At 41.8% G+C, this 19,415-nt stretch overlaps 2 protein-coding genes across 17 annotated transcripts; one reads left to right on the top strand and one right to left on the bottom strand.

Annotated features, from left to right (window-relative positions):
• The first annotated feature begins 24 nt into the window (after positions 1 to 24).
• On the top strand, positions 25 to 2,032 carry LOC129584911 (uncharacterized). Of its 2 annotated transcripts, none has more exons than XM_055477332.1 (4): positions 25 to 178; positions 605 to 1,251; positions 1,370 to 1,478; positions 1,570 to 2,032. In XM_055477332.1, exons 2-4 carry the CDS (start codon positions 613 to 615, stop codon positions 1,611 to 1,613), a joined length of 792 nt encoding a protein of 263 aa, XP_055333307.1. In that variant the 5' UTR covers positions 25 to 178; positions 605 to 612; the 3' UTR covers positions 1,614 to 2,032. The 2 variants fall into 2 exon arrangements, with proteins under 2 accessions (XP_055333307.1, XP_055333308.1); XM_055477333.1 differs by lacking the exon at positions 25 to 178 and adding an exon at positions 253 to 461.
• A 2,350-nt stretch (positions 2,033 to 4,382) lies between these two features.
• LOC129584854 (signal-induced proliferation-associated 1-like protein 1) lies at positions 4,383 to 18,797 on the bottom strand. 15 transcript variants are annotated; one of them, XM_055477213.1, is made up of 27 exons: positions 18,642 to 18,797; positions 18,295 to 18,409; positions 17,607 to 17,678; positions 17,282 to 17,386; positions 16,220 to 16,364; positions 11,077 to 11,562; positions 9,878 to 10,773; positions 9,494 to 9,670; positions 9,355 to 9,430; positions 9,181 to 9,279; positions 8,988 to 9,091; positions 8,754 to 8,911; positions 8,463 to 8,569; positions 8,086 to 8,223; positions 7,923 to 8,017; positions 7,690 to 7,841; positions 7,503 to 7,611; positions 7,266 to 7,403; positions 7,047 to 7,162; positions 6,748 to 6,927; positions 6,237 to 6,616; positions 5,779 to 6,008; positions 5,603 to 5,712; positions 5,386 to 5,480; positions 5,212 to 5,323; positions 5,030 to 5,141; positions 4,383 to 4,852 (listed from the first exon to the last, which is right to left on the bottom strand). In XM_055477213.1, the coding sequence occupies exons 6-27, from the start codon at positions 11,477 to 11,479 to the stop codon at positions 4,640 to 4,642; spliced, it is 4,200 nt and encodes a 1,399-aa protein (XP_055333188.1). In that variant the 5' UTR covers positions 11,480 to 11,562; positions 16,220 to 16,364; positions 17,282 to 17,386; positions 17,607 to 17,678; positions 18,295 to 18,409; positions 18,642 to 18,797; the 3' UTR covers positions 4,383 to 4,639. The 15 variants fall into 15 exon arrangements, with proteins under 15 accessions (XP_055333188.1, XP_055333182.1, XP_055333183.1 ...); XM_055477223.1 differs by lacking the exon at positions 16,220 to 16,364 and adding an exon at positions 4,914 to 4,926 and having other exon boundaries at positions 4,702 to 4,852; XM_055477207.1 differs by lacking the exon at positions 16,220 to 16,364.
• Between the last annotated feature and the right edge of the window lie 618 nt (positions 18,798 to 19,415).

Below are 19,415 nucleotides of genomic sequence, written 5' to 3'. Positions count from 1 at the left end.
CGTTTTGTTCTTGTCAGTTGAGACTTGAGAGTTCGCTGTCAGCCTATCAGTCTTGCAGAACGTTGAAGAGTTATTAAATTGTAAAAGTGCCCATAATTTCTTGATTTTTGAATGCAACATTGGTTTCTTTTAAAGTTTTTGTGGTAATTTTATTGCCGATTGTTGAAAGTCGCCTAAAGTAAGTAGTGTCACACTGTAAGCCGAATCAGAAATTCAGATACTGCATCGAAAGGATCTGATTCTGATGTTTTCGCTGATTTGCCACCGCCTTCAGTTTTATTTTTGGTTGTTTTCGATATTAACGTTAAACCTCTTTCACGAACACTTCTAAATAAGAACGAATGTAAAATCTAGATACTGTGATCTGCCTAACCGTTGAATCATTTTCGGATTATCAGACTGCCACTGTTTGTAAATAGTGCTGCTCTGTAGTCTGTATGGGATTGGGCACTGCATAGCAGGTGTTCAACTGTTCCGTTGGGGATTTGTTTTACTTTAACTTCTTGAGCTTGCTAAGAACGCAATATATAAACATCAGCCCCTTCGTAATTTCACGAATTTTCTCGGCTACCATTTTGATTGATGCTCAGCTGTATTTCTGCAGGACTCAAAATGCCGCGCACCAAACAGCCTGCTCCGTCGCAGGGTCGACTGCGTAAATCCATCGTTGCGCCGCGACGACGCGATGAGACCCCGGAAGAGCGAGAGTCCACTCCGGATCCGGAAGAGGAGCAGCAGGAAGAGGAGCAGGAGAACATGCAGACCGACGACGAGGACACGGCCAGTCAGCAGTCGGCGGCCAGCGATACCACCGTTGTGGAGAGTGTGCATGAACGGCCATCACGAGCGCCTGCCTCGTCGCAGAAAACGGGCACTAGCACCCGTCCGCAGGTGGCTCGTAAGCACGTCCGTCAGAGCGCAGACATGGCCCGCAAGCGCGTCACCTCGCAGCCGGAGGTGCCGCGTCCGCGTACACGGGAAGGCCATCGTTCCGCGACGAAGCAGGTGGCCTACAAGAGCAACAAGAGCCGTAAAGTCAGCTCACAGGATTCCGCGTCCAGCAGTCGCCCGGCTAACAAGACTAAGCGACGCACGCGCCCGGGCGTGTTGGTGCTGCGCGATATTCGTCGTCTGCAGAATTCCACGGCACTTCTGATTCCGCGCTTGTCCTTTGGACGGCTGGTGCGCGAAATCACCGCCAAATTCGCCAAAGATATGCGCTTCCAGCCCGTTGCACTGCAGGCCATTCAGGTAAATCAGCATAATTTCTTTTTGGCAGCACAAACATGTGACAGTGCTTTTTGGTGTATCGAAAAATTTTTTTGCGAGGCGCGTTGACTTGAAATTAATTAGAATGTGTTTCGTTTAGGAGGCGGCGGAATTCTTTCTGGTTTCACTGTTCGAGGACGTTAACTTAGCAGCTATTCACGGGCGCCGCGTGACAGTCATGCCGCGGGATATGAGCTTGGTTCTGAAGAGTATGTTTTCGTAAACTGGGTGTAAAGACTATAGGCTGCCATGTTTTCTGCTGCAAGTATCACATTCATCTCCTTGTTAATTTTTTTGTAGTTCGTGGAGACGCCAGCTATCGTGTCCTCGCCGCCCGCATGTAAAACCGCGGATTGCTGCTTCATCGGAGGGATGAAGACAGTCATGAAGTTTCCTGCAGTTTAGCCGTATTTTGGCAGCCATAATCACTGACGCACTTCACGTTTTTTCACTCTTCTTGCATTGTATAGTTTCCCACTTTCTCATGATAGCGTATTTAACTAATAATTATTACTGTTACTGAGGATCTTTATTACGTGCTTAATTTTTATTAATAATTATCAGTTAAAAGTAACATACTAATGAAACTTCCTGCGGCTCGGCTCTTCTTTGTTCAGTATCTTCGATTTTGGTAAAGTTGTTGCTGTTGGAAAACTTGCCATCTCTGGACCATGTTCTGTTTAACATGGAGTGAAGATTTTTGGGGTAGTTTTCTTGCTATAACCGTTTCAGTATTTCAGCACTCAATAAGGATTAAAATTGATAACGATATCTGCGATGTTAGATCGATAATTTTGAAGAAAAGGTGGTTAAAAAAACCAACGAATCCCAATTTATCAACTCATTACAAATCGCCATTTTATCAGGGATGCCATCCAGTGATGTCCCGTTTTTTTCACGGGCTCGGTAAATCACGGGAATTTCCCGCATCCCGCACCCGCTTTTGCTCGGAAAGCGGTGCGGGAGGCTTTCTGCTCGGATCGGGTGCGGTCGGGAATATAGCCTGATTAGTACGCCCGCCCGCTACTCGGGAAAAACACGGGATTTCTTTGAATTAAAAATTTTTATAGAATTTCTAGCAATTTTCGCAGCCAAAAAAGTGTGTCAGCTTGCGCTTCGCGCGAAAGTTAATGTCTTAGGTGGGTCTCTGATTCAAAGCGAATCCAGTTGCGATACAGCGATTTGATAAGCGGCGGCTAGCTCCGTAGCTCCTGTGACGCAAACGTCGGTTTCGAAAAGAAAATATATTTACGGCAATTGTATAAGTTATAATTAAGAGCCAAGTTCAGTTTTTTTGAAAAGTAAAAGTAAGATCATCATGCAGGTATAGTCTTCTAAAAAAAATGCGTATCCATTAAACTTTTCGACGAAACTTTGTCACAAAATTTTTTGTAATAGATTTGTAACAATTATTAAAATTATTGATTCATTGAAAATCAGGGAACGGAGCGGGTTGCAGGACGGTCGAGCGCTCAGGTGCGGGGCAGGAAAGTTTTGATCGTGAAAGTGCGGTCGGGACATGAAAAACTGCAAACGGGACATCACTGGCCATCAGGCCTGTCGTTTGGCATGTCCCATTTTCAATCAAAACTTTCACGCAACATCAACAGTCCACACGACTCCGACCTCAACCATCAATTTTTTAACCATGTTATTGTTACAGCCTTTTTGTTAAAATGTTTCAAGTATGCCATACGTTTGGAAAGTTATTATTTTTCAACCTGCATCGTAAATCTTACTTTTAAGAAATTTCACCCTTACTTGAAATTATAGTATCGCCGTACATTTTATTATCACCGTCAACTATTCAGCTTTCTCTTACCACCACATTTAAATCACCATCTAACCGCCGCGTATCAATACTACAAAACTGTAATCTCGAAATGCTCATCCGAAGTTTTTAATCTCCCGTTACTGAGCAAAATTCCCGCAACACTAAACATCTGTTCGACGTCAGCGGTCGTTGCTGGAGCGCATAAAACTTGTTTGGCAAGAATTTTCAAACGTGGCAAGCAGGCCGCTTCAGCACTTTTCCAGAATTCCAGGGGTTCGTCCCTATCCACGAAGAGGCAATATACATCTCTAGTTCAGTTTCGCACGTTGCAGTTTTGTCACTTCCGCTGTCCTGTTGCATCGACAAACGGCCGCTCAAGCTATACTTTATCCTCTGTATAAAAAGTTCAGGAAATCCGGACCGACAAAACTATTCTGCCTAAACATAAATAAATAATCAATATGCGGAAAGAATAAACGAATGATTCAGTAAAATTCAAACACGACTTAATACTTAATTAGTTTTAACTGTGATTCTTTTTCACTTATTTTCTTTAAACTGCGTCTTGACTGCAGCCAACTTCTGCATCATACCATGAGCGCCTTGGTTTTGATAACCATCTCAGCAGATTTTCAGGTCCAAAGCTATTACACCACAGGCTTATATTTGGGATCCAAAAAGCAGCGGAAGGTACAGGCTTGTCTTTTTCCCACAGCACCAAATCTTTCGTCTAGTTGTTTCAGCAAGCCTTTCATAAAATCTTGCAATAACACGAAGTCTATATTCTTTTGGCATGTTTTGATATGCCTGCGAAGTCCACATAAAATAGGAATAACGTCTCCAATTACAGGATAGTCGGCCGTCTGCAGAATCTTAAACGATGCATTGAAAACTTCCATAAGATTTACAAACGCTTGCAATACAAGGCGGTGCGCAGGTTTCAAAATATTTTTCTGAGAGAGTCCACATCTTTCCCAATCAAATTCCTCCAGAATGGTTGTCTCCGACTGCGAATGCTTAACACGGTTAACGATCCCAGCAAGACCTTCAATAACGGTTGATAACCTGCGCATCTGCCATTGCGCTACCAATGGCCGAAGATAAGGTGCGCGCCGCGCACCGGACCTATACGAAAAACAAAATGATTACAAATCAAAATTAAAAAAATCACAAATAAACTATGCGGCAGTACGCGCGAGGACAAATACAACAAACAGTATATAGAAAAACTAAACTTTTTATGCAAATACTAAATACGAAAGATGAATAAGCCAAGAAATCACTATAACACAAAACACACCGTACGGTTCAACTTTTATCACAGAAACGGGACATCAGGGATGCCATACTAAGAGTGAGCACTCAATTTGGAAGACATTCAATGTACCGCTGCCAGTACCACCATCTCCTTAAAAGAACTACAAGTAGAAATCTTTCTGGCTAACAAAGGAAAACTTTAAAAAACAAATGTACAAGATGAACACTGAAAACATCAAACGTTTGTAACACACAGATCCACGGCAATGCGTACACACGCGGCAGTGGAGCAAAAAATATTGGAACAATAGAATACTGTACAATAAAACATTTCTTAACTTAAAACGGGATGGAATCAATCCCGGGAAGATCTCTGGGCAGCGTGGAAAAGGCATGGCTCCCGTAGGGAGACCCACTATACACAGGTGCTAGGTTTGGATTATACGACGCTGTCGCAACTTTGGTACTGGTGGGACCCTCGTCCTGCATTCGCTGACTGTCGAATTTAAGCTGACGAACTTGATTTTCCAGGGCTAACCTATCCTCTCTTTCCTACAAAATACACTGGTAAATCCTTCATAATGTCGCTCATCTAAAAGTGGGATAGGCATACCAGATGCATTTGTCTGTAAGGAGCATAAAGTAGCATTTAAAAGAAAAGAAAGGCAAGGGGCAACAGAAGAGAACACAAACAGGACAGTGACCAAAACAAATGGTTTCATTACGCACCTTATTGAGATCTTGTATTAATTTGGTAACGGTGCTTTCCAGCTCTCGAATTCTCGCATCCGACATGAATCGATCAGGCTGAAATTCCCCACTGACAGGACGTGAAAGGTGCCTGCAGTCGCACAAAATTTCGTAAATCAATCATAAGCGGGAAAACAATTAATTAAATTTAAATCCAATACCTTCTTGAGGAACTTCGCGGGCGCAATGGAGGAGGGGACGGTTTGGGGGCCGACGTCAACATATCCGGAGACGTCGAGGACGACTCCGAGCTGACGTGGGGATATGGGACATCTACAATAAGATCCGTATTCAACATCTTTTCTTTGTGCAGAAAAACGGGTTTCCACACTAACCATTTGCGTTTTTCGCAGCTCGTTCGGCTGTACTGACTAGCGTCCTCCAGTCAAGCGGCTGAGCATGCAGCGGAATGGGAAGCGCTTCAAGAGATCTAGCAATAAATACAGACATTAATGATGCCCTGATCGCCGAATTAACAGAAAAACGGATGATTTCAATATTAAAAGAAACGATAAAATTTAAGGAAGTTCACGTGAACAAATTCGCAATTACTTGGAAGTAGGCAATGGTAAGTCATCAACCGGCTGGCTGCGACGATGTGAAGTTTCATCACTCGCTCGACGAATTCCATCAACATACGACGGTATAGGATCCCCGAACGTCTGTGTGGCAATTACGCAATTTTATTCCGAAGGTACGGTACCCAAGCACTGATTATTAAATCTTACCATACGATCCGTGTCAATCAGATCAGGGTTGATCAGCCGCAATAGATCCTCCTGGAAATTGCCAACCGGTCGAGCCCCTTTCTTAGAGCTTTTATTGGGACTATTTCTGATCGCTGTTCGAGAGGGAGGTGACTGTACTGTCGGTGGTGGTCGGAAACCTGGGTCAGTTTTATGATGGCGAAACTGTCTTCGCGCTGAAGGACTGAGTGACTGCCCAACACCATTATTCTCTGTAAACAATCAAACGCTTTGCTTTAAAATTGATCAACCAGACGTCAAGCACCATGATTTGACTGCAAAAACATCATCACATTATTAAATTCGTTTAGCATAATTCTCCATTTAACGACAAAAGAAAACTGATAACATTTCAATTTAAAGAACCGAATAATCAGTTATCTCCAAATAAGTGGAAACTGGAAAACGTCCAACTTTTACGCCATAGTAGTGAAACCTACCTTTCTGGGATCGTGTGGACGATTTGCTGGTCGTACTGGACATCGTGTCTGTGCCGGAATCAAACAACGGTAATCCAGTGTTAGGTGACAACTTTCTTTCAAAAGGCCGTGCTGGATGCAAATCCAAAGATTCTTTATTAGACAGTTCGCCGTAAGAGCGCAAAGGTTCGCGGGGCAAAGAAGCTCGCTCCCACACGGGAGCAACCGCTGGTGGTGCCTGAGTTAACATATCATCCAATCGAGCCGTCGCTTCCGACATTTGCAGAACCCACCAGCGCGATTCCGCTTCCAGGTCGTCCAGGCTGGGCTGCGTTTCTGAGTCGTAGTCAAAAGGCGGAACCGGGACAGCACGGGCTGGTGCCACAACAGGAGACTCGGATCTATACAGATAATACAAAATTTACTGCTGTACTTAAAAACCATATGCACTGATTAATTATCAGCGATATTGAAATATATACATTCGAAGATCCGTACTGTAAGGCAGGAATGAGTATCATTGTATATTTACTTTAAATAGAATGCAATATGACCATCCAGAACGCCTGAAGTGGAGCGGCTGGCCACCGGATGTACTGTGGTCGCCTGTGACGGCATCTGTTCTGGCATCGTAAGCGGATCCGACAGATTGTCATAGTTAGCGCTTAAAATATGTTCCGGTGGTTTCATGCAGGCCGGACGACTACATCCGCTGCAAACAAATTGGAAACCACAAATAAATATACTGCGGATAATAATAAACGACATCCAACAAAAACGCATAACATTCTTCAAGAGCACACGGCATCTCTGCCCGGCAGATAAGCTCACCGTCTTGGCAGTCCGCTGTCGAGCGGGGGTAACACCGCCACACTGACAGGATTAGTACGCCGCAATAGGTCAGTCATGGTATTATGGTCAAGAGAAATGACACTGCGGCCGCAAATCTGTCAAAAATCATCAAACACATATTAAACTGTGGCGTGCAAGTCGTAACAAATTAGTGGCCACTTGTCTCCGCGACAAGGCCAACAAGCGCCATTGCCTCACCTCAAGCAGCCGGCATCCCTTTCGTAATCCTGCAGCAGCAGCATTACTATGTGGATCAACGTCCGTAATAATGCCGTTAAATTGAGTATGAAAACCGAGATGACCATGAGCATTCCTCGATAGTGGCAATTCAATAACCTAAGCCCAACAGCAACACACTCTCACATCGGCAGTCACATTATCATTCAGTCGACTGTCGTTAATATTTCAAGAATGAACAATGGCAATAAAACACACCTCACATCCACTTGTAACAACCTTCAATCGTTGAATAATTTCGCGCCAATCATCAGCGGAATCGCACAGTATTTGCATATTTTCTCCAACGTGGTAATACACCGTCAGACTATATAAGTAAATGCATTGTCAGCCACAAGATAATTAGAACAACCTAAAATTCGCGCCATAACGCGCACTGCGTTACCTTTCTTCTTGACTTTTCCATGCCATAATATTGCTGTTAGGGACAATTTTCATTACCATGCCTGATGTAGGATCCATCAAAACAACGTAATTGGCTGAAATGCCTAAAGTCAGCCGCGCACTGAGCGGTACCGACAGATCTGACTCTCTTGCCTACAAATGAGCAATGATTCTTATAATACAATAACACGCAAACAGATAACTAAATCGCCTCATTAGACAGTAAACGTATACCTGTACGCTCCAGGCCAAGGCACCCCGCAACGTTGCGTCGGGCAGAAAGTTCATTATTGGTTTGTCCTTTTTCTTATGTGACAACGAAAACATGGCTGCAAAGCGAGATATACTTTGTCAGGTAATAAGTCAATTCTGGTCAGTCGGTACTATCGAGCCTCACATAATTTTCCGAGACCCATGTCGATACCGGAATGGGTGCTGTGATTGTTCGCCAACTCTTTCAGGTATTCCTGCCGTGTGCGAATGGCTAGCGCCATAAACTTATCCGATTTGTGCGCAGCATTTTCCGCATTTATCACTGCAAGGTAGTCCATCCATTAAATTACAATAGCACGCGTGAACCAGCTGCCCTTGTTTATGCTATTTCAACGGTCTCCCATAAATAAACCTTTCCCAAGAAACGACCGCTTTTATTGGTTGCGAAGTTTTAAAAAGTATACGCTTCTCACCTACTAAAAAATCGTGTTACCAAAATTGCAATTACCCATGCTTGAATCGATTGTAACGAAAAGACAGGAATACTGTTTATTAACGCACCTTTGGTTAAAATAAAATCCACAAACTCGGATCCCTTAGCAAAGACGCCAGATGCCGGTAGCGGCGGCCCGAACTGCGGCACATCACGCGATCTCGACACAGACACCCTATGAATTCAACCATGGTCATCGCTTTCATTACTTTTGCAAGTACCCCTCTAATAAATCAAATTGAATGAGACGTTTCTAAACTGACACCAGCTCAACTAATTTCCTTCTTCAAAACTTCCTTGTACACTCGTGTTCTTAAGCGTATAGCTCATGCGGTAAGTTTAAAAATGTGACACCTTACCTGTATCGTGTATATTCTGTATTCGGATTTTCCACCCGCACCACAATAAAGACGTGCTGGAAATTGGAACGGATAGTCTTTGGTGAGAATGGTAGCGCTCCAGGTTCTTGGAAGACAATGGTAATAATATCATTGCCAATGTGTCGTTTCCGAAGAAGCTGCGCAAAACAAACAATCATGCATATGCTGGCACAGGTAAACAGACACAACAAGGTGAGCTAGGTAACCACCCACCTGTTGCTTATTGCTGGGCGTAAACGGAAGCATTGTTGATACGTGAAACATGATTTCATAGTCTTGGAAGGTCGTATATAGCGAATATAAACCCGTTGAATCAGCTGGAATCAGACCGACCACCGTCAGCACAGATGTACAAGGCACAAGAGATTATTTCAAGTGCTAATAAAAGCATTAGGAACCGGCTTACATTTATTATCCAGTTGTGCACGGTATTTATCAAAGCTTTTCAATCGTATACGCTGACCAAGCAGATCCAAAAACTCGTCAAATGCAGGTCCGGCAGTCTCTGTGCATGTGAATCACTCATCAACATATCAATCTCATCTTATAATGCAAGAAGAACAGGTCAAGACTCACTCACCGTTGTTGTACATTTCTTCTTCCGTACACTGCCCAGCTTTGCAGTACATGATACCAACTTTATAATGCTTAGGAACCTATACATGAAATTAGCTCAATCTCAAACCAGTGACTGGCTTTCTTAAAGATTTGCATCTTACAGTTTGCTCATCCAGCTTCAGCAGCAGCTCTTCGGTTTTCAGATCAGCCGTTCCCAAACGAAGGGAGGATGTCTGAATTTCTGGGGCCACACATTCCAAAACATCCTTAGGTTTCACACCATCTTTATTCAATCGTGCTAGGCTGTTTTCCAGTACAGATCCTCGCAGTACGGCCAGCTGTATCAAATACCAAATTACCATACTTTAGCAGCAGGATGTCGGGCAAAATTACGGCTAAAACTACAAGATGCACTGTGACCACAAGTAATATTAACCAACGGTCAATCTATGGAAGTTACACAATTCACAAAATTGTTACCAGTTATACGGTTAATTAAATACAACAAAATTAATCATCCATTTGAAATTAAATCTGTCACTCACATCGCTGGTACGCACGATTGTCCGATACAGTGTGCGACTGTTTGCTCCAGAAGGCTTTTCTTTCTTCAAGCTCACCGCAACCGGTCCAAACGTCTCATCAATACCAAAATAATTCCAGTGCTCTTCTCCATGGAAATACTTTCGATAATAAAAGGCTCCATTATCAATGAACTCAAATCGCGGCTGTGATAACTGCACACATTTAATCTTCGCACTGGGATTATCATCTTCCAAAACTAACGATCCGCAGTATGGCCGAAACGCCGTGGGATATATTCTTCTTCCGGGAGGTCTGCGGATAGTTATCCCACTATAAGTCGACACTGGTGACTCGGACTGTGAGGAATTCTCCGCAGCGACTTCGTTACGAAAATACGGACAACTGGTCACCAGCGCATTGGACTTTCCATCCCCTTCATCGGCTTCAATACCCGGATGGGAGTCCGAACTGTTCTCCGCAGATGGTAGGACGCAACGGGTGGTGAGATGGGCCGCTGATGCTCCCGTGACTAGTTTCCGTGAGAGGGCCATCTGCATTTCATCCGTTCGACCGAATTTCGTAAACAAACTCTGCGTGTCATAATAGGCGAAGATTCTGCGGCGGATGCGTTCCCCATCGCTGACGGATGTGGTCGATGCGGGTTCAGGCTCGATCAATCCGGAGCTGACTTCCGACTGTGAACCACCACGCATCTTACGAAAAATGGATGAACGTGATCGGATGGAGCTTTTCTTTGGCTTATCTTTCCCGTTTTTTGCACGTTTTGACGCACATAGTATCCCGGAACCACTGCCGTCGGAATTTTGTAAAGAAGCCAAGGAATTTGAGCTGCTGTTACTGGTAATAGGTTTTCCATGTTTCAGCTGGTCTAAAATCATCCTAATATTTCCACCAACTGCAAAAGACAAAACCATCTATAATCATGCAGGCAGGATCAATAAGATTTGAAAGACACCATAAAAATATGCAGAGTACAGAGCAGTGCGCGTCTTTACTCTCGTCCTGAAAGAATTAAGCACACTATTTGTGGCCAATAAAAATTCAAATGAAAACACGTACAATGCTGAGTATTAGTTAACAGACAGCCGTGCTTTTACCACGTTTGCGACCGTGGCAACTCATGATAAAATAAAAGACATAATCGCTGCGTTAGCATGTTTCCTTAACCGGCTCAAATAAACCACCCATTCTTACGTACTTGTTTTGCTAAAGTCAATTGACGAAGCACTTCCACTGAATTCCTTCAGCAAGGTGGGCTTGGGGGTGTCATCCTCTTCCATTGACACATCCAAACTACTGACACTGCGATGATGATGATACCGTCTTGCCATTGGATTAGCAATGATTTCCGCATCGGCCACCTTGTAACGACCGCCAGTCACTGTAACGGCTCGGGCTGACCGATCATCATACACCGGTCGAACGACGGCCGTCAGGTGCCGTGGACTCTTGGGACTGCGGGCTAATGCTTCCTTGTACGGAGGGGGCGCTAATCCGCCTCCGTATCCAGTTGGGATAGATTGTCCTATTGGAATTCCCGACATGGCAGCTGTATTTTGCATTGACTGATAATAAAATCCCGCATCCACACTAGCCGACATTGACGTAGCAGCACCGTATTGAGAACACTTCAGGGCGCCACGGGATAGTTATTTAGCTTTCTTCACGCATAATGCCACCAGTCCTGTAAGACAGAATGAGAATGTGAAATTCGATATGCTCTACAATGCGCTATTAATGTCGTTCCCATCGATACGAAAGCAGCAAATTTCCCCAAGGATGAGAACAATCACGGCATGCCATACTGCACCCCACAGGTAAACTGGTATCTCTATTAGCCGGATTGTACTGAACACCAACCTATTCACAAAAGCAAGGACAAAAGCATGAAAATGGTCTAATTAAATGAATCTCTTTTTCATCATATCTAATAATCTTTCAATCAGCCTCGCTGATCACGTTGCTTATCAGCATGAGCGGAAATCTGAGACCAAATGAAACGGCCAAAAAATTAACACTGTTGCTGTTACGGACAAGAACCATGCAGGAAAGCAATGGTAGCAGGTAGCCATAAATTAAAGTGCAAAATGATTTTAGGAAATTAGTATTTTTTCCTGCATACAATTCATGTTTACAAGTCAACCTACTGCACAAACGATGCTCGAAACAGGCCATCTTTACAGAAAGCGAATGCATTTAATTTAACCGATGGTAATGCATCACTACGCATCCGCAAAATGCCGTGCATACATTCTATCGACCATCACACGAAATGCTAGCTATAAATTCTCTGAGCATATTAATATCGTAACACATCCTGTAAATGAATGCACCGATGGTACCATATAAGGTATGCTGAAAACTTACAATTAGTCAAATAGCCCGTAATCACTAATCAGGTCTTCTGATAAATCTTAAACAAAAGTCTAATTTTATCCAGTAACAAGGCATTAGGTAACATATATTAAACCAATAAACGACACGTGAAATAAAAAACTTCCACAATTTAAAATTTGGAACAATGACAGTAAATAATACTGCCACATTCCTAATTATTACTACATACAACCACAAAAAGCATGCCGAAACCGATATCATATTCAGCGAGCTATACGAAACGAAAAACATTTTTTTGTAACCGAAAAGCTTAAAAATATCAGGTATTAGTTAACTGCATATCCTTAGTAACTTACAATCATGAACGAACAGCGGTAAACCTTAGCTCCATTATCCATTTATCAGATACATAGTGACCGTCCAAAATTGGTACGGCGTCTGGAGGCGTAAAACTCGCTTCGACATTCCCAAGTTTTCCGTATACGACTTTTATCGTTGACTGACACACGAAAACTACGCAACACCAGTTTAGAATCTACGCGAGGAGTAGATAATCACAGCAATCATCTAACTACTATTCCAACTGAGCCCAAAATTCCGCACCAACACTTAATAACTGCTCATGAACAGCCGGTTTTCAAGGCGAAAGAGACTGTGCGAAATGTGTAATTGTGAGCACTATACTGTATGCCTGTCTTTCGGTGATGCCGTGATTTGACTGTTCAAAGCGCTTCAAGTCGCACGATATACGATTACCCTCTCAACCCGCAAAGCAAAACCTGCAGTACGGTTATCATACACAGCTTGCATATTTGCACAACAACCGTCGCGGTACGGCATGAGGCAATATGTCAATATCGCAAATGAATTTGTGATCACGATTTCATATAAGTCAGCGTTTTCGTCCATTCATATAAACAGCCAAAATAACACCTACGCCAACGAATCCGTTTTCGCAAAGATGCTGCTGAATTTACTGGTAGCCAGAGAGCGTGCCGCTAGAAAGATTTTTGTTGACAATACTGCTAATTTAAGGTGCCTTCAGTGGCATATCATAAAATATATACTTTATATCGAAGTACCGTACTGAAGTACGTATACTTTGACTAAAGAATTAAAACTGGAAGTTGAATGCCGGAAACCGTAGCTATTATTTTTAATTAAGCCTAACAAAAACCTCAAACATGTGGCACCTTATTGTGGTCACTAATTACGAGAACATTTAAAACCATTAATTCCAATCCGACAGTTAGCAAATCAATCAAACCAACAGCTAGTTAAAATTTACACAGGTAAGATCGTCGTTGCGATCAAACGGTATGGAGCCGGCAGCCACAAAATTTGCGCGCCAACGCATGAAAATCGCACATTAAATCTGTATCACTAACAACGTGACCTGTAATAGCTGTCACCGAAATAATGAACAAATGTCGGAAACGAGGCCCTTTGAAAATAAATTAAAAAAGTAGGACAAGAGATACATGTGTTAATATACCGCATCACATCTTAATGGTAGCCATTATTTGCAAATATCGTTCGGCCTAAAAACACAGCTGGGGTAACACTCTACAATAAAAGCATTACATTACAAATCGAGCAATAAAACATGACAAGCGTACAGAATGATCTTAACTGCTTCAGAAAAAAAAGCAAAATTCACAAGCGAACACATGCCCGTACACGTACTTCAAGACAACGAAACATTAGTTTTGCGGGAGTTTATTGTACTGAACATAATGTCAGCATTTCGCACAACTGCGTATGTAATATTAATTTATGGACAACCGCAGAATACCGTGGTGTACTACACATCCAGTCTGCAAAGCTTTTCCAAATGCAGGTCTTCCAATTTACTGCAATATTTCACACAAACAATTTTTAAAACAGTTTTGTTAAGTTTTGGGTGTTATCGCTGTAAAACATGGAAATTTCAAGTTTAAGTACAGTACTGGACAGCGAAGCCAGCGCAACCTGTTGACAAAAAATCTGTTGACAAAAAATATCACTTACGGAACAATGGTTATGTCATAATCTTTTGACCCATTATTTTCGTGAAATGTTCGAGTTTTGCATAAATCCACTTAAGTGCGTCCAAACACTACCGTCAAGCAGATTTGAAGAAATGCAATTTCCCAGGCCCTCATGCAAAAGTATGGTCGATATTTCGCACGATCGTTAACAGTCAGGCGAAGTCAAAAGTCGCACAAACACACACTAAAGAATATAAAATTTCCGAACGGCAAATATCTGTCAGTTTTCCTGGCTATCAATCTAATTCAAATTGTTAAGAATGTGCCACAGCAGCCATACGGAACCTCATGGTGCAGGTTGTCCCGTGGTTCATCGTATAAACGCACTGTAATGTGACTGTATAAGGAATCAGGACGTAAATGCATAATTACTATGAATGTGCAACTACTGAAATAAACTAAAAATAACTTAAATTTCCGGTATCCTATCAAACATGCTATGGAACAATCCTTGTTGCAAAAGATCGAACTTGAAACTTTCCATTCGCTAAAATGTGTTGTAAATTTTACATCACAACAGCCATACAACTGGTAGGTAGTAGGTACGAAACGTCGTACTAAACGTCCTTCCCACAAGCCCCACAACTCCACAAAGTTCAACCAAGGTTCAAGTTACATATACGGCATACCAAAAGGGATAACAACTAACAAGGGAATCGAATCACTTCCGTTATTTAAGGCAATGAAATCTGCACAGCACATACGGTAGATCCACAAGTGTTTGTAAAATTAAATTAAAGTAACGATAAGTAAACAAATCTATTGTGATCGATTAAACAGCACGAAAAACCGTACGACAGCCACGGAAACGAAATAAAGCGATAAAAAATTTAAAAAGAACAGCAAAGTTGCCGGTATATCCAGTTAGAAGTTCTGACCACCACTCGCGAGCGCTACGCAGGGCAATCCACAGCAGCTTAACGACCTATAATCCGCTTTACTTTACGAAAAAACTGTGCACCTTACCACTTAATGGTCCAATTCGTGCTTGCTTATCACATCAATAAATGTGATTATGAGGCCGAACAACAGCTTGGCAATAAGCCATTCTTGGTGGAAAGCATATTACTCCTGCCAATAACAGCACCTTTTGGAAAAAAGTTCCGCCATTATAAATTTAAACCTGGTAAATTAGGGCATGACAAATTTTATAAATCAACCGACCGATGATACAGAGAGCCTCAGCCAAACCACTAAGTAACGCACTGTTAAAGTTATCAATCCAGTTTGTATGTAAGAACATAAACAATACGAGTGCAGAGTACTAGAAAGGAGAATACTTAACTCTTGTTATACTATTATGCCTCTACATAAATCATATTGCATAAATTTGAAATTACACGACCGAAAGCAATTTTAAACCTAACTACATTGCACTGATGTGCAATAGGTTAGGCGTACATGTGTACAAGTAAGCAGTGCACGCACTTCTGTCGCAAAGGTATAGTTTTAAAATGTACATGAAACGCTCCACACGTGCAGAAAATCTTTATTTTGGATCATGCCAGAAAGCGTCACATGCTCACTTGCAACTACAGGAAAACGATCATTGGCAAAATTGCAGTGTGGGCACACAAGCGATTGACCATGGGTCAATAAGTCCATTACTGCTCAAGAGGCATGCGCACATCTGCATGCCTTTTATTCAGTCAAACTACCAAAGCAAATCTTTGTGAAGTCACACAACGCAATTTTGCCCAAAGCACATCAAAATGATCAAATGAGACTACACCGCCGCATACTTTTACTTTTTGAATTAAACTCTTAAGAAAAACATACAAACCATACAAAATTTAAAATACTTACAGTTAACTAAAAATATGACTTGGTGCAACAGAAGTCAGAAAACAATTTCTACGGAACGAATCAATTATTAAACGAAAATAAGCGATCTCAATGCAGACCAGCTTTTCATAATCAATCTAAACCAGCTGAAAACACTACAAAAAAATCGGGAAGAAGCGTGCTCCATACCGGATGCCCCATATTGACCCTCGAAAAGCGGCATATGGAATCAAACAGCTGAAACGCACATTCGGACAAGCTGCATGCACCGACGGAGAGTGATTACCATAAACGAATGCCCGTATCAATAACATCATCTGAGTCCGCGTCAAGTCTGTAATAAGCGTCCTGTCATTACGGCCCAAACCAAACAGATGGTCATTTGTAAGCATATTCCACATTCCTAATCCTTATAATTTCCTCTAGCTAGTATTTCGGATAGGCGGCTTTCCCTTAGTCCATCGATTTCACATTAAAACACAGTTCGGTAATCACATGCCAGCCAATGCAAAAAGTGGCTTTATACTGGAATCCAATGAATATTTACGGTATGGTCCAGATTCTCAGAACAGTCCGTACCATTCCGTCCAAATCGTTCGCGAGTGCGCGTGATAATTTGGTTATACATAAATAAGTGTATCATTGCAAAAACGATACAAATCCTGAACAGCGCTGTTATTATTAATAAAAACGCATAAAATTACTAGTACAAAAGAGGTTTATCAGTGTAGGCATAAGTGAGTGACGGCATAACTATGAGCAATCGCCAATCGGTATCTTGGCGATTAAATTGTTGTTAATAATTGTTCCTATTTCGTCAATGATTCGTCGTATTTTTCTAGTGATATAACAAAAAAAAACCGCTCAGCGCAAAAAAGTAGCAGCATATCCTTTGAATTTTGACAAAGTGATCACAATAAATGAAACATTAAGTGTCGAAGGAGCGATTACTTTTAATCGAATTACATATTTACTAATTACGCACTTAATTAATTCGATATTTAACGCGCCGACTTAATATCAGCGCGTGAAAAAATTCGTCAAATACTCAATTGTACAAAAACATTCTCAATTATCCTGCCCACTGAATTGCATGAATACGCAGGAATCGACATTCGCCAAAATTTTGGAAATGGTGCGTTCAAAGCAGACAACTAGACATTAAATTTGTAAGCTGAAGAAACTCCAGAGAAATTTCATTTGCAAAGAATTCCGTGGTAAAGCACGGTAGTAGTAACGATTCCACTGTACCTTCGTTCCAAGCTCCAACGGACTTAATATCGTACACTGGGCAGCTTGATATGGGTTGATAATCCTATCGCATCATTTTGTGCTTCCAGATTCCATGAGCAAAGACTGAAGATTAAACAGAAAAATGAACAAGGAAATCATAAAAACGTTGGCAGTTACTCATAATCTAATCAACAATGTCCCACTGTTAATTTGTTGCAACTACCATCGCCTTTTTTCCGCTACGCGACAGAATACGGCAGTGCAATAATATTTCCTCGAGCTACAGTTGTAAATTATAGCGTTCCATGAGAGAGACACTCTTCTAAAGCCGATATTCACTCACCAACACAACCGCCGCTGCTGGTGCTTTCGTACTTTGATATTATTGCCGCTCTCAACGTTCGACTCGGCGTCGCTGCAATGTTTTCAGCATGAGTGATAAGCATTTGAAAAATTTACGATTCCGTTGAAGTTAAGCGTGTGCGGCTGTTTAAGCGGACAGCATTATGATGTAACCCAAAGTCACAGTTAGTTTTAAAGTGCACGCACCGTTACTTTTCAGCAACGTTACTGTCGCTACAGTATAACATCCTGTGTCGAAGTTAACTGGAGAATTTCTGCGCTAAGACTGCATCTTTGAGTAGCTCGTAACGTCTTAATGGAGCACATAGAGAAAATCAGTGGAAAAAAGGCATCGTTTTTTCTCTCAAACCGCTCGTACACAACCGCAATCCCACGCAGGAGGGTTTTTCAGCTGACACGACTGTTCAGTGACACGATACGACATTTTTCACCGACAGATGAAGATAAATATAGAAGCGACATTTTGTCAACATATCATTACCGCACTGGAAACAAGCGGTCTCTAAGAAACTACCCTTCCCATCAGTCGCAACTCAGCTGCCGGAAATTATCGATTTCTGCCCCGGATAGTCTACAGACTATACTGAATTGAGCCAATACACTGGCAACATGTCCGTGACATATGCAGCTGCAAAAACGATTCGTTAATCCCAACAAACCTCACTTACCAAATAAAAAGCCTCTACATGAAGGTCCAGCTTCTCACTTGTCTTGACAGCTTCGCGTTCGGTGCGCATAGCATGCAAACGGATAACAAAGTTGCTTCAAACGTTCCATTTCATCCTGGAAACCACATTAGTAACTGCACTAGAGCCTTCATAAAAAACAACTTCATTGGTGAAAGACCCATTTCAACTGGGAAAGCAACCCTTTCACTTTCCGAATCAAAAAGGGCGGTATAAAGACTGTAGAATGCAGATGCTCCCTAAGTACGGATAAATAATAAATCAGTAATTATTAATTTATTTATCCTCATTATTATCATCATTATATGTCAATGATCAGACAAACCTACCCAATCCCTGGTAATAAAATGAAAAACGAGCGTATGTATTCCGTACTCGTACGGTCGTACCCATCAAAAATAAAATCTTTGTTCATTAAAATTTGTATTAATTTTGTAATTCACATTTCAGATTTCAGAAACTTGGAAAAAATAATAAACAAACGTCAGCGTCAAGTGGTCCAGTACTGTTGGGAAATTATTATGTCCAAGCAGGTGACCGCCGTATAGCAGGTCGTCATATGATTGATATACAGAGAAACGACCGCATAAAAAGCGAATAAAAACCAGAAATATGTAGCAACGAATAAAATCAATGCGCAGGTTTTGTACCCTGTTCTTATCTGTATGGCGGGCCGTTTAGGTCAGATTTGAAACATCAAATTCACAAACCACAAACAATCATCAATTCTGCGGTGATCGATTTCCAAGGCATCAAATACACGAAACACAAACATCAAATCACCGGTGATCAATTTCAAAATCATCAGTTACACGGAACCATAAACATCAAATCTTCGATGATCAGTTTTACAAAGATCAATTACAAAAACATCAATTCAACGATGATCAATTTCGGAAACATCAAATACGCGAAACACAAAAAAACCAAAGGGTGTAGTGGTATTCAAAAACGCCAAAAATTTTCCAAGTCCGAAAATTTTTTGTGTTTCGTGTAATTGATGTTTTTGAAATCGATCACCAAAGATCCGATGTTTCGTGTAATTGATGTTTGTAAAACTGCTCACCGGTGATTTGATGTTTGTGGTTTGTGTAATTGATGTT

Source organism: Paramacrobiotus metropolitanus, unplaced genomic scaffold, assembly GCF_019649055.1.
Source record: "Paramacrobiotus metropolitanus isolate TYO unplaced genomic scaffold, Prichtersi_v1.0 Parri_scaffold0000015, whole genome shotgun sequence".
NCBI classification, from domain to species: domain Eukaryota; kingdom Metazoa; phylum Tardigrada; class Eutardigrada; order Parachela; family Macrobiotidae; genus Paramacrobiotus; species Paramacrobiotus metropolitanus.
Note: the sequence above shows the minus strand (reverse complement) of the source record. Positions and strands in the feature narration are given on the sequence as shown.